Source organism: Microcaecilia unicolor, chromosome 3 (genome assembly GCF_901765095.1).
Source record: "Microcaecilia unicolor chromosome 3, aMicUni1.1, whole genome shotgun sequence".
Lineage (NCBI taxonomy): Eukaryota > Metazoa > Chordata > Amphibia > Gymnophiona > Siphonopidae > Microcaecilia > Microcaecilia unicolor.
Genome location: NC_044033.1, coordinates 113,811,376 through 113,825,218, shown reverse-complemented (window position 1 = coordinate 113,825,218; position 13,843 = coordinate 113,811,376). Strand labels below are relative to the sequence as shown.

The following is a 13,843-nucleotide window of genomic DNA, read 5'->3' as shown; positions in this document are numbered from 1 at the left end:
GAGTTGCAGGTGGGAGGGTGGAGGCGAGGAAAGGAGGGCCTTTTGGGAGGAGTGCAATGAGCGAAATGGAAGATATGGATTCAAGAGGTTTTACAGTAACCAGGGGCTTGAGGACCCAAGTCCCTTATGGAACAAGTTGAAAAGTTTAATATAGACAGAAGCAGGCGTTTTCTTTAATGAGCAAACGGGAGACGTAATAAGAATGGAAAGCGCCACAAAGGCCCTGAAGGTTAGAGACGGCATACGAGTCTTACCTGTGCTTCACAACAGGCTTGGTTTTGATGCAGAGCACCTCCAGAAAATCTTCATTTAACTGATTGTGCCTATTAATTGCATCCTCTTCAAAGAGCAAGTGAAAACTACTGATATTTGGACACCCATTTACTGAGGGCAGAATTAAGGGTGTATCTGTGTTATAACTGCTTAGTAAAAATAGTAAGTGCATGTTTGGGGTTTGCCCAGCAGCTGTCGTAGTGTTGCATACTGACATTTAGAAGACCTCAACTTGGATTGCTGGTTGAATCTTTCATTGTCTGGGTGGGCTGGGCACTTTCACAGCCCCTGTGGATGGGTCTTGAGTTGGAAGTTAGCACCCAAGAAAAACATCTGAGTATTCATGGACAATTTTGATCTCAGTATGCCACAACTGTTAAAATAGTTACTAGAATGTTAGGTACTATTTGAAAACACATTTAGAACAAAATTGAGAGTAGTACTGTGTATACATCTGATGTGACTGCACCTTGACAGTTGTGTGCAGTTTTGATGGCTCCATCTTAAAAAGGATATAGCAGAACTAGAAAAAGTTCAGAGAAGGGTGGCAAAAATGATAAAGGGAATGGAACACCCTCAATATGAGGAGAGGTTAGGGCTCTCTAGCTTGGAAAAAAAAAAATCTGAGGGGGGTTAGTAGTTTGTAACTCCATGAGTGACATGGACCGGTCGATTAAAACATCATACACAAAAACAAGATGATACTCCGTGAAACAAATGACTAGCAAACTGAAAACAAATATTTTCACACTGTGCTTAATTAAGCTGTGTAATCTCTTCTCATAGGATGTGGTCAAGGCAAATAATTTTTTGGCAGTTCAGAGGCATTGGAAAGGTCATTAAAAAAATGGTTAGCCAGGTAGATTTGGGAGAACAACATTCCTCATCGCTGGAAATGAGCTATGAGAAATGGATCTATTTGGGGGGATCTGCTGTGTACTTCTGTCCCGAACTGGCTGCTATCAGAGACAGGATGCTGTTCTCAGTGGACCTTGTTCTGACTCAGCATGGCTTTTCTTATGAAGACTAAAAAATAAAAAAAAAGTATATTGAGAAAACTAGCAAGAAAGTTTAAAATGGTGTTGCCATGTTGAGAAAGCCTAGGTTATGGACACTGAAATTGACAGCTGCTCCTGCTTGTTTGTTTTTTTTTTTTGGGGGGGGGGGGTTCCGTTTTCGTACCCATTTCAGCATTCATTTTTGTAAATAATTTGCTTAAATCATACAAATGCATTCTGTTTTACAATAATAGTTCATAAAATATTAGAGTTTACTAGTATAATATATGTGGCTTTTGAGCACATTTTATACAGTGCTTAATTTCATGTTTGACTGAGAAAATCTGTAGCTGAGAGGCTTCATTCTCTTTTGTGAAGATTTTTGTCACAGCCAGCAAGGGACAATGGCTTTATCCTTAAATTGGTTCCATTAGCTCTCAGTCTACTCAGATAGTGCAAAAGTATCAACGAGGGGCGTCTTGTGTGGTTTGATGCAAACTTTCTTAATACTGTCAAATGGAAAGATTACTGACATTTCCAGACTGTATGGAATTTCACAAATGAACAGACAAAGTCAACCTTCTTGTCTGTTGCCTTCCAATTCGTTGGTGTCCCTGGGTAGTGTTGAACATCATCATTAACTCAAATTGGTCTTTGCCATAACTCTGTGACCAGCACTTTTAAACACTATAATGCTAGTGTTGGGCCATGCGAGCTGGAAAGCTGGAAGCAAGAAAACATTTACTGTAGTTAAGTAAATTTTGTTTTTGTTGAGCTGTTGTATGAAAGCTTGTTGAAAATAACACCATTTTTGTACCCTTTTCTGTTCAGTTTGTATAATATAGATGCCTATATGAGTTACTTTGTTCTGTACTACAGCTGTACATTTTAGTCCCTTGTTTTCATTTACAAATTGGAATTGTTCCTTTTCAATCAATGTTAAATGGTTATATATTTTGATAGCAAAATCTCGTTGACTTATCAATACGTCATGCATGCCCAATGAGAAGTAATAATTTCTATCATAACCCATTATAAAATTTAAAGCCTTTAAACTAGAAGCTTCCACTATTTGTTTATTTTAATAAAAATTGTGTGTTCTGTTCATGGTGGACTAAAATAAAACTTACACAATTAAGAATAACATAAGTGGAGAGAACTTGTGTAACGTTCCTCTTTATGTTTTGAATATTTTTTTTAATGTTTGTAATTTTTATTCTTGATGTGTTATTCAATCCTGAATAAGGTATTTAAAAAAAAATTTTTTTTAATTCTAAGATTTAAATCTTTTGGTTGAACTATCCAAGCTACTCTTCATGAGCTAGTGTATATTGTCCAATCAATGAACATTTTATAAAAATCCAGCATTTGCAACTTCAGCATAAGCCCCCCTCTTTTTTTTTTTCCCTCTTGCTTCATAGCTATACTGTACATATTCACCAAAGGAGACTGATCTGTATAATTTCATATACAGGCGTAGTTTGTCACTAACTGACATTTTGTTTTTTAAGGTGTTGCCAGATCGTAGCCATCCAAAGTTACTGATGAGCGGTGGTGGGGGCTACCTGCTTTCTGGTATTACTGTGACAAGGGAGAATGTCAAACTAGATTCTCGGTGCCTAGATGTACAGAAGACTGAAGAACCAGCCCCTAAGAAACAAAAGATGGAAGAGCTTCAAAGCTAACATTGGATGAACTGTTTCAATTTGGTTTGCAGGTGTTAAAAAAAACAAAATACTAGCCCCCCGCCCATCCCCCCCCCCCCCCCCCCCCCCCCCAGTGTTCCCATTTTGTAAGCTTATGTTTCAGCAAGCGCTGAAAAAAGTACTGATGAATGCTTGTTTAGATATCCATCAGTTATTGCAATAGAATGCATATGGAAATCAGACTTGTGCCTTGTGAATGTAAGTGAAAAAACACTTTGAAATCGGTTTTCCAACTTATATTTTTGAGGAGTTGTCACTAATTCAGAAAATGCTTCTGACCAAAAAGGAGAAGGAAATCCCAGAATTGTATAGTGCCTGTATGCTTAGTCTTAATCATGAGCTCTGGAAGTTTGGATCTGTTGGACTTCATATTGAGCTTTCAACAATTCTTTAGCCCACACCTTTTTTTTTTATCTTCTACAAACGCAGTTGTGTTCCATTCTTTTGATATAAAGAAAATTGATCCTGCTTTACAAGCCAGAGGGTATAGCAGCTGGAAACCTAAGAGGAGTGTGACTAATGTGAAGATCAGTGTGGAAAAAATACCAGAATTTAGCTGCTCTTTCTTAGCACTCGGCTCTGACGAGAAGAATTGTTAGATGTCACTATCTATGGCTTGTAGCACAACATGCTCCAGGTTTCCAAGTGCTGGTGTAAATATTTATTTTTAAAGCTAACACTAGTTTAAGAATTCTTAATTATTTTATTAATGTCTCTACCGCTTGAAAAGCTATCATTTATTCTAATACAACGTAAGAACAAGAAATAGGGATTTTTTAAAAATTTTTTTACACTTAGATTTATTTATAAATTGAAAACAGTAAACCAGGGCTGTGGAGTTGAAAGCAATTTTGGGTGGTCTGAGTTGGTAAAAATGTATCAACTCCAACACCAAAATAAAAACTTACAACATTATAATATATGGTAATTTATAATTTTGTACTTTATATTTTTTGGTTCAGGTTCTTTGTTCAGACTTTTTGTGGTGTATTACTCCTAATTTTGTACAAAAGAAATGTCCCATCTTTCTGTAATTAACCTTTCTCTTAGATTTACTATACACGGTAGGAGTCAGAGTTGGACAGTAAAAAGTTAAAGGAGTAGGAGCCTAAGGTTTGGTGTACTGACTCCATAGCCCTGCAGTAAATGGTGTTGGATTTAGTTTTTGCCTCATTTTACATTGCTGGTTTATCATATGTGATCTAATAAATATAGCAATGACCCTTTTTTTTTTTGTCTGTGTAGTATTTGTTATTTAGAGTCTGTTTGCTTTACTAAGGGCCCTGTTTACTAAGCTGTGTTATAGGCGCGTTAGTGTTTTTAATGCGCATTAACCATGTACACATATGTTAACAGTGTACGTGCCTACAATATCCCTATAGGTGCCTACACAGCGCACGCTAATTGTAGGCACATTAAAAACGCTAACACGCCTGGACCACTGTTTACTGCATTTCAAACCTAAAGGAGTCCAAAATTCAATACATCAATTTGCTGGCCAAGTGTTTGTGGCCAGCAAGCTGGTCCTGGCAGCAGCTTGGAAGCAGCCCATGCTACCTGGTCTTTCGAGAGTTCTGCAGAAACTGGACTACATTGGCCTGATGGCTAAACTCACTGCGCTGCGGACCGGTCGATTGATGCAGTACCAAAAAAATCTGGAAATCTTATGAACAATGGCAGTCCTCACAGCGCATCCCTGGACAGTAGCAGATAAAATGCATTGCTGGAATAGATAGAATTACGACAACACTGAAGCAGGAAGAGAGGGGGAGGTTAAAAGAACACGTTCAGACGTGACGGGAGGGAAACAGTCATGGAAATTTTTGACTAGCGATTTGGTTGTATTAGAAACGTTTTCCTTACTACCCTGTTTGTACATTAAAATAATAAAATAAATGGTTAAAAAAAAAAAAAAAAAAAACGCTAACACGCCTTAGTAAACAGGGCCCTAAGACTTTTCACTCATTCTGCCTATGCATAAAAATTGCAAAAGGCTTATATCTTCAGTAAAGGTTCCCAAACCTGGTCCTGGAGCGCCCCAGTCAGATTTTCAGGATACCCACAATGAATATTCATGAGAGATTTGCATGCACTGCCTCCACTGCATGCAATCTATCTCATGAATATTCATTGTGGATATACTGAAAACCTGACTGGCTGCGGTGCCTCCAGGACCACATTTGGGAACCACTGGTGTATGTGAAAATAAATTACCTTTTTAAATTAACCCTTGAGTCAACTGAGTTTTAATTTTGGCCCAGAATACTTACTGGTGCCTTTCTGGTTCATCAGTTGTTAACAGTATACAGAACAGATCCCCCCTTAGAAACTGGCTTAATTTAGCCAAATTCAGCTTAAAATTCAGAGGCTAAACCTGAGAAAGGTCAAGCCACACAGATTTCTAATACCTAATGAATTTCTGCAGCACACTCCCTTCTGCCAGCTTTTGTATTTTTATATATTGTGCCACCTGACAAATCCCTGTGGCATTCTAAAAAATGCTAGATAGAAAATCTGTTTCATGCTTTAGTCCAAGAGTTCTCAAACCAGTCCTCAAGACACACCTAGCCTGTCAGCTTTATAGGATTTTCCACAATGAATATGCATTAGCTAGATTTGCATACCAAGGAGGCAGTACATGCAAATGTATCTCATGCATATTCATTGTGTTTATCCTGACTGGCTAGGGGCGCCCTGAGGACTGGGTTGAGAACCCCTGCTTTAGTCCAACAGATAAAACTGTAAACTGTCAGCAAAAGGGGGTAGGGGTATGGGTGTATCTACCATTGAGCATACACAGGGAAAAAAAAGCCCAGACTTCCTGCTACTGTACCAAAGGAAATGTTGCTGTTGTTTTTTTTTTGTTTGTTTTGTGTACTTTTTTTTAAGTAGCGGTAGGAGTTGGTATCTTCGTTCCTGCTGCTCTGCTTGTCCTATTGGCTTTGGATACTGGCACTACAGCGCTGTTTAAATCAGAGAGCAAGTACTTGTGTCATTTAAAACATAAGCAAAAGAAGTGTGTATCATTTATCTCTTTTGTGCAGTTCATTACAACTGAAGCAGAGAGCCAGGACAAAGGAGGATTTGGTTAAAGACTGATTGGTTTATTATTTCAAACTCAGACATAATTATTTCTGAAGAAGGAAAACACAACAATTTTCACAAGCATATTAAAATACCTACTTTTATGTGTACATTTACAGGCTAAATGTCATGCTATTCAAATGTCAATAGCACAGTTTTAATCTGCAGCCAGGTCCAATGGTGTAAAACACTGTAATTGGTAGACAAACAGCATTTCTTGTGCTTGATCAAGCAACACACAGCTGTAATGAGTGGATCAAGAAATGTAGAAATTGTAAGTATTTAAAGCCAGATAAAGGATAGCCATGCTTTAGACATCCTTCAGCCCTTTCTGTTACTGAGTTTCTCAGCTATTTTCTGCAGCTCTAAATCCATTGCAGCCAGATTCTCAAGTTCTTTCTCCTACAGCAAGAAAAAGAAGAAATTCATAATGCTAGAAAGAACTGAAAAATATTATTTGTACTATTAAAAAAAAAAAAACAGAGCTAGAATCCAAATGGGTGTTCTCACAAAATGCCTAGCCACCCGCCTGGGGCTACCCTGCAGCCATGAGGGTCTATCCCCAGCACAGCTCCGGTCTGCCTGCACCTGTCACTTGTGCTCTACAGTGGCACCCTCCTCCCACCGACAGGATTTCAACTGCCTCTGGGTGAGTCTCCCACTCTCAAATTATCCCTGGTGATTTCCTAGAAAGCACCCACAGATCCAACACACAAACTACCCAGGATTCTTAGTCCAGACAAGCAGAGGCAATAAACTAAAAACGTTTCTTCAAGGACAAGCAGGCTTATTCTCACAAGTAGGTGATGCCTACCCCCGTTGCCTGGTCCAGAATATACAAAAGTCTAATGAGAGCTTTGTGGAGTGCGAGACACTCTCCACTACGCATTCACAAGTGCATTTTCTGCTGTACTCTGCTAAAATTGATAAGATGTACATTTCTCAAAATGGACACATTCCAACCATTAAACAGACTTTAAAATAATTTTTTTCTACGGTTGTCTGGACACTTTTGTAATTGGGTTGGTCCTGTTCCACTTTTTGTGCCTGTCTCCGAAATTATTTTCCTGGTTTGTCTTTCCATTCCTTCTCTTCCTTCTCTATATCAGGCACTGAGCTTTTTGTTTCATTTTTCACTTTTTTTCTTCTATGTCTCTATGCCCACCTATATATGGTTTTTATCCCTCATTCTCCCTATCACTTTCTAGTTTCCATTTCACCTCTCATCTACCTATCAGCTTCTACCATCTCATTGCCCCCCCCCTCCCACTCTTTTTTTCCCAAGTTTCTATTCCCCCTCCTCAGTTCCCCTACTTCCATCTTTTGCACTCTACTGCCTTTCATCCCCTCACCAGCTTCAGCTCCATCCCTGTCCTCCTTTCCCTTTCCTTCAGGCCATTCTTCAAAACCCCATATCCTATTGCCTCTCACCATCTTTTTAACCCTATTTCCACCCTCAGTCCCTTGAGAGACCAACCCCTTTCTTCTCATATCCTTCTCCAATACCCCCATCCCTTTTCTGTGCCTCTCATCCTCTTTCCATTCTTCCAGGTCATTCATACTATGTTTTGACTTTCCCCACACTTCATTCCCTTCTCTTACTCATTTCACACTCAATTATTCTCTTAACCCTTTAATGCACCCCCATTCATAATCACCAATTGCCAAATACTCATCCATTTGAAATTCCCACTCTCTCTCCCATGCATAATTCCCTGCACTGCTTCTTAACACTCTGCCATTCAATCACCAAGTCCCAATCATTATCTTCTCTGTTTCCCTTTGCCCCATCCCTAGTCCCATGTATGGTCTGCTCTGTTACTCTTCTTCCCCCCTCAAGTCCCATCCATCTGCTTGATTCCCCTTCTTCCTCTCCCAGTCATCTTCTGCTTTATTCCCTTCTCCCCCACCTTCCATGTCCCATCCATCTTCTGTTGTTTCCAGGGTCTCCTGCCCATTTGATATTTCTTTCTTCATGTCCACCATCATTCCATGTTCTTGTCTTACCCCCTCCTCTCTGTGTCCCTGTTCCTCCCCCATACTTTCCATTCTTTTGCACCCCCACCCTGGGGCCAGCATTTCTCTCCCCTGTCCCCATTCCCATAGTATAACCTCTCTCTCTCTAAACTGCTTTAGTTGTACCACAGAGGGGCTGCGTACCAAATCAATGACCCTTTTACCCTCTCCCTGGGTCCAGCATCTCTCCTACTCTCTTCCCTGACCATCCATTTGTTCTCTTTTTTTTCTCCTCCATTCACACACCCCCAGCCCCAGCATCTCTTCCTTTCCTCATGAGTCCAGTGTCTGTTCCCCCCCCCCCTTTGCTTCCATAAGAATAGCCACACTGGGTCAGACCAATGGTCCAGTCCAGTATCCTGTTTCCAACAATGGCCAATCCAGGTCACAAGTGCCTGGCAGAAACCCAAATAGTAGCAACATTCCATTCTACCAATTCCAGGGCAAGCAGTGACTTCTACATGTCTATCTCAATAGCCAGCTATGGACTTTTCCTGTAGGAACTTGTCCAAACCTTTTTTAAAACCCAGGTACGTTAAGGCTGTTACCACATCCTCTGGCAACAAGCTCCAGAGCTTAACTATTTGAGTGAAAAAATATTTCCTTCTATTTGTTTTAAAAGTATTTCAAAGAGTCCCCTAGTCTTTGTACTTTTTGAAAGAGTAAAAATTTGATTCACTTCTACTCGTTCTACACCACTGAGGATTTTGTAGGCCTCATTCATATCTCCCCTCGGCCTTCTCTTTTCCAAGTTGAAGAGCCCTAACCTCTTTAGCCTTACCTCAGATGAGAGGCATTCCATCATCTGTTATTTTTGAAAGAAATTCAAAATAAAAAGAATGGAATTTATTAAAATGCATCACATTTTTTGGAAGGTTTTTTGACCGATGATTGAAATCGGGAGTTCATGTGGTAGCAAAGAAGGTCATTGTATTGAGTTGTTCTGGACCCATTGTGGTCTTTTTCCTACTTTTAAGATTTTCACTTTTACTTGTTTATGATTTTTCATAGAATAAAAATTTGTTAAGTAACACATAAAGGTATGATTTTTTTTTTAAATGTTTATAAATTGAGCCAAGACTTTGGAGAATACTCAGCAGAAGATTTTAAAACAGCTTATGCAGTGGCTTAGCTTTAGTGGCAAGTGCACAGCTCTGTGAGCTCCATTACAAATTTCTTCTTCGTATGTATATGTATTCATTTAGAGCCAGAAAAGAAAAAAAGGATTTCCTACAGATGGAATATGCCCTAAATGTGGTACTGTGTATGAAACAGCTAAAACGTATATGGGAGTGCCCAGTTATTCTTGACTTTCAAAGATCACGCATGGATGCATTTTGGAGGCAACTCCCCCTAGAAGTCAACTAGATCTTCTAGATGATAGAGTGGAGAGGGGTACAAGTCTCCACTCTTTTCTTACATAAAGCATGTCTGATTGCTGAAAAGTGTAACTTATTGCAATGGATTAAGGACCACCTGTCTACTTTGCTGCTATGGTGTAATCAGGTGCATGAGCTGTGAAGAACGGAGCGAATGTCTGTTGAAACTGCAGGCCTAAGGTTGAAGAAGTGATTTGTAAAAATTTAGGACCCTATTTGATTTCTTTAACGATGTGTGTTTGATCTGCTTTAATTTGGAAATTTAAACTTGTGTAGTTCTTTTGGAACTACACAAGTTTAGGAATTATAGTTGATTGAGTTGAGAGTGGAAGAGGGGTTTGGGAAATTATAGGGGTTTACGGGTGGGATAAATTACTAATGAAAGCTATTACTAATGAAAGCTGTTGTCACTTTTAGGAGTGGAGGAGTAGCCTAATGGTTAGTTCACCTGGGGAACCAGATTCACTCCCCACTGTAGCTCCTGTAACTCTGGGCAAGTCACTTAACCCTCCATTGCCTCAGGTACAAAATAAATACCTGTGATTGTAATCACAGAAAGGCAGTAATGAAATCCCACCCTCTTTCTTTTGTGCTTTTGAACTTGTGTTTTGCAGTGTTAAGTGACTTAATAAAGATATTTAAAAATATAAACCCCCAAAACCTGGCAGTATATCGTCTTGACTAATCTTTCTATGCTGCCCCAGACCTGGCTAAAATGTTTATGAATTGTGCGTACATTTAAAGCCACTGATTCCTTCTGTGCATTGCAAAGGAATACTTAATGGCCTCATTACCATACATTTGATTGCAGCATGAGTCCATGTGTACATCTCAAGTTAACTCCCACACTCAACCTTTTTCTGTATTGTGTGGCCAGATAACCATGTGCTTCAGTTTGTGGTAGCGTTCTGCATTGATTCCTAGATATTGGTTTCTTCCTTTTCATTTCCTATAGCCTGGGAGGAGAGAAACTAGAGCAGGAACTAGAGGGTTGGTCTCTGCTGAGTGAGTTTTCTAGCAAGGAAGAGAGTTTTAAGTTCAGGGAAGAGGGGTAGTGCTGAGGTCATCCCTGGGGGGGGGGGGGGATACAGAGGAAAAGGGAGTGGGCCACTCTCAACACTAGTGTGACTTTCCTGAAAAGTTCCCATATACAGTGCAATCCGCTTAAGTGCAAGGGTTTGGGACCAAAGAAATACATGCAGTTAACAGGAGCGTGCACTTAACCGTTGTGACCCAAAGAAGCTTGACATCTGATTACATATAATAAACGGTACTGTACATATGTTTGAGTATACAGTCTCCGTTAACTGACGTTAGGCTTACTTGAAGTAATCGGTCATAGTCCTCTGTACACTCTTGTGTCTGTGAGTTCCATAGACTATGTCTGCCAGACAGTAAAAACTGTCAGCACTGATATCCAGTGGCCTCCAAATAGGCCCGCACGGTGTTGAGACTCTCTAGTGCTCTTGCAAAAGTGACAGGAGGAGGTTGTTGAATTTCGTCAGAATGTGCCTCGCTGCTCATTTCATCATCTGTTTCATCATCAGCCGTAGGTGCGTATCTAGACATCAGTGCTGTCATCAGCTGTTTGTAGATCGTAATCAACAGCTACGTAGTGATGAAACTCTTCTTCAGTAACACCGGCTGGGATGTCAATAGCCAGTTCATCTGATGCGTTTGCAACAGCTGCATCTGTTTCGTCCCTCTCCACATCCCTAACAAAGCTTGCCCGTTTGTAGCAATTCGCAATGGTTGCCTGTGTAACATGATTCCAGGCTTCTTTCTGCATATGTAGGGAATCCAACAGTGATAGATTACGAACCAGTTCAACAGCACGTTTATCCTTGCCAGTCTGGTCATCCATAACGCTCATCAGACGATGTAGCACAAGAGCCCGATAATTGTTCTTTGAAATTAGCTATTATGCCCTGATCCATAGGTTGGATCAGAGAGGTAGTGTTTGGTGGCAGGAAGACCAACTTGATGTTAGACAGCCTGACATCATCACTATGTGCAGCACAATTCTCACAAAGCAACAAAATCTGATGCTTTTGTGCCCGCATTCTAATGTCTAACTTCTTTAGCCACTGCTTCCAAATTTCCCCAGTCATCCATGAATTTTTGTTAGCCTCGTATGACACAGGAAGTCGCTTAACATTCTTGAAGCAACGGGGCTGTTTGCTCTTTTCAATGACGAGTGGTTCCAACTTCTCACTTCCATCCATATTGCAGCAAAGGAGGATCGTCAGTCCTTTGACTTTTACTTCCTATAATTTCGGCTTGTTTGAATGCAAGTGTTCCATCAGGAATCGTTCAATAGTAGAGACCGTTTTCATCAGCATTGAAAATGTCACGAGGTGCAAACTCGTTCAAGATGGTAGGAAGAACTGAAACGACCCAATTTTCAGCACCAAAGTCATCAGCGTCTTTTTTTTTTCCGCATGCTGTTTCTTGAATTTTATGTTCCTCTCCTTCCATCTTTCCAACCATCCAACAGTGGCTTTGAATTCAGTTAGTCCAAGACTTTCAGCTAGCAGTGGACCACTGACCGGAAACTGTGTGCTCCTGACTTGAGAAAACCACCGAAGAAGAGCATCTTCTACCTCCTCAGCTTTTCCCTCCCGTTTACGTTTCCAGTGTGGATTTGTATTGTCTTGCCAGTCTTCCAGAAGCTGGTCTTTCTGCTTCAAGATACGTGAAATTTGACTGGGATTGACACCATATTCTTTAGCAATAGATGCTTGACTTTGTTTTCTAATTTTTTTAAGAACTTCTATTCGTTCATCCAGTGTTGTCTTACAGTTGTACGACAACGACGACTCCAGTGTACACTCTTAACATTCTTTTGCTTATTCTGCCTGTGGCAGTTAACCAACGAGATTTCAAATTTACCGCCCCTTTGTCACGTGCCAATCGGTTGCCATATTCCGTGCGTGTGCTTATTCGGAGTCTTTCCTGCAGAGGAGCGGTCTTAAACCATGCATATAAGCGAATCTTGCACTTATCAGTGGTGCGCTAAACCGAAGTTTGTCCCCAAAAACGGGACCAAAGTATGGCATGCTGTTAAACAGAGCATGCGCTTATCTGACATGCACTTAAATGAAGTGCACTGTATATTACTGAGGCCTGCAAGTTGCAACTTCTGGATGCCAAACTAGCTGCTGAAAATGGGAAAGAAACAGTCCAAAAAGTAGGGTATACTGGCTCTTTCAAAAAAACCAAGGGAGACGCTTACTCAAAAATATGATCTTTATTGATAATCATCAAACGACTCAACACAGCTGCTGTGTTTTGGTGCCAAAGCACCTGCCTCGGGAGTCTATTACGCTGATGTTGATAAAAGTAGTCTTAAATCCAGAAGGTGTCAAAATCCTTTGCAGTGCAAATCTCTGCAATACAAACAATTCTCCGAGAAACTAGTGACATAGTTCATGCAAATGGATTTTGACACCTGAATCTAAGGCTCCGTTTGTCAACATCAGCTTAATAGACATCTGAGGCAGGCACTTTTGCGCCGAAACACATCAGCTATGTCGAGTCATTTGAAATCAATCAAGATAATGTTTTTGAGTAAGCATCTCCCTTGGTTTTTTTTCGGAAGACGCAGTCTACCCTACTTTTTTGACTCTTTTTCGACGCTCGTAGGGATTGAGTATTCCTCCAGTTTGAGGGGTTGTCTCCTGAAAATGGGAAGCCACTGCCACATGAAGGAATTGCGTGTTCTGACACTGCTGGAAGAGCTTGTGCCCGTATTTGCTAAAGTAGAGCCCTTAAAGGAGGAACTAAGAGAGTATTTGGCTGACCTGTAAACCACTGTTGGAAAGGGAACTGGAGACTTGTGTGAATTAAAGATCAACTAGCTGAGTGAGGGAAATCTTGGCCAACAGCAATAAAATGGGCAATGTTGGGGTGAGAGGGGAGATGAAGAAAGAAAGGAAGACATGTTTGGCAGTGGGGTTAGAGTCCTTCCAAGGCATTTACAGTCTGAGATGCTAAACAGATAAGTAGAGACTTAATAATAACTATGAGGGTTAGTGGAGGAGGATAAGAATGGTGAGGAAAAAGAGAGATGACTTGTGGGGGAAGGGGCTGTGAGAGAAGGAAAAGGGTAGAAGAGTTTGGGGAACAAGAGTACAGAAAAAAAGGTGCTTTGAGGGAGAAGGGAATGCTAGCTGGGGGAGGGGGGAGGGATGGCATGAACTGTGATGAGTAGTGGGTGATGGGTTGGACTAAGGAAATTTAAGGAGACAGAATAACAGAGAGATGAAGGGGACCTGACTAGATAGTAGCTGCATGGGGAGGCTGCTAGGGGAGATAAGGTGTGATGAGAAGATCATGGTGGAGCAGAGGAAAATAGCAAATGTGTGTTAGAACCATAATGCAGGTT

The 13,843-nt window shown here is 40.6% G+C and overlaps 2 protein-coding genes across 6 annotated transcripts in view; one reads left to right on the top strand and one right to left on the bottom strand.

The window, feature by feature from the left end:
• The window catches only part of TRMT6 (tRNA methyltransferase 6), a 101,383-nt gene extending 97,566 nt beyond the window's left edge, over nt 1-3,817 (top strand). For all 4 annotated transcript variants that reach the window (XM_030196305.1, XM_030196306.1, XM_030196307.1 and 1 more), the window contains one exon: nt 2,783-3,817. In XM_030196305.1, the coding sequence (XP_030052165.1) occupies nt 2,783-2,956 (174 nt within the window). In that variant the 3' untranslated portion in view covers nt 2,957-3,817. The remainder of the gene's footprint in view (nt 1-2,782) is intronic.
• Nucleotides 3,818-6,070: 2,253 nt separating this feature from the next.
• The window catches only part of CHGB (chromogranin B), a 58,301-nt gene continuing 50,528 nt past the window's right edge, over nt 6,071-13,843 (bottom strand). For both annotated transcript variants that reach the window (XM_030196302.1, XM_030196303.1), the window contains exon 5: nt 6,071-6,463. In XM_030196302.1, coding sequence (XP_030052162.1) covers nt 6,383-6,463 — 81 coding nt within the window. In that variant the 3' untranslated portion in view covers nt 6,071-6,382. The remainder of the gene's footprint in view (nt 6,464-13,843) is intronic.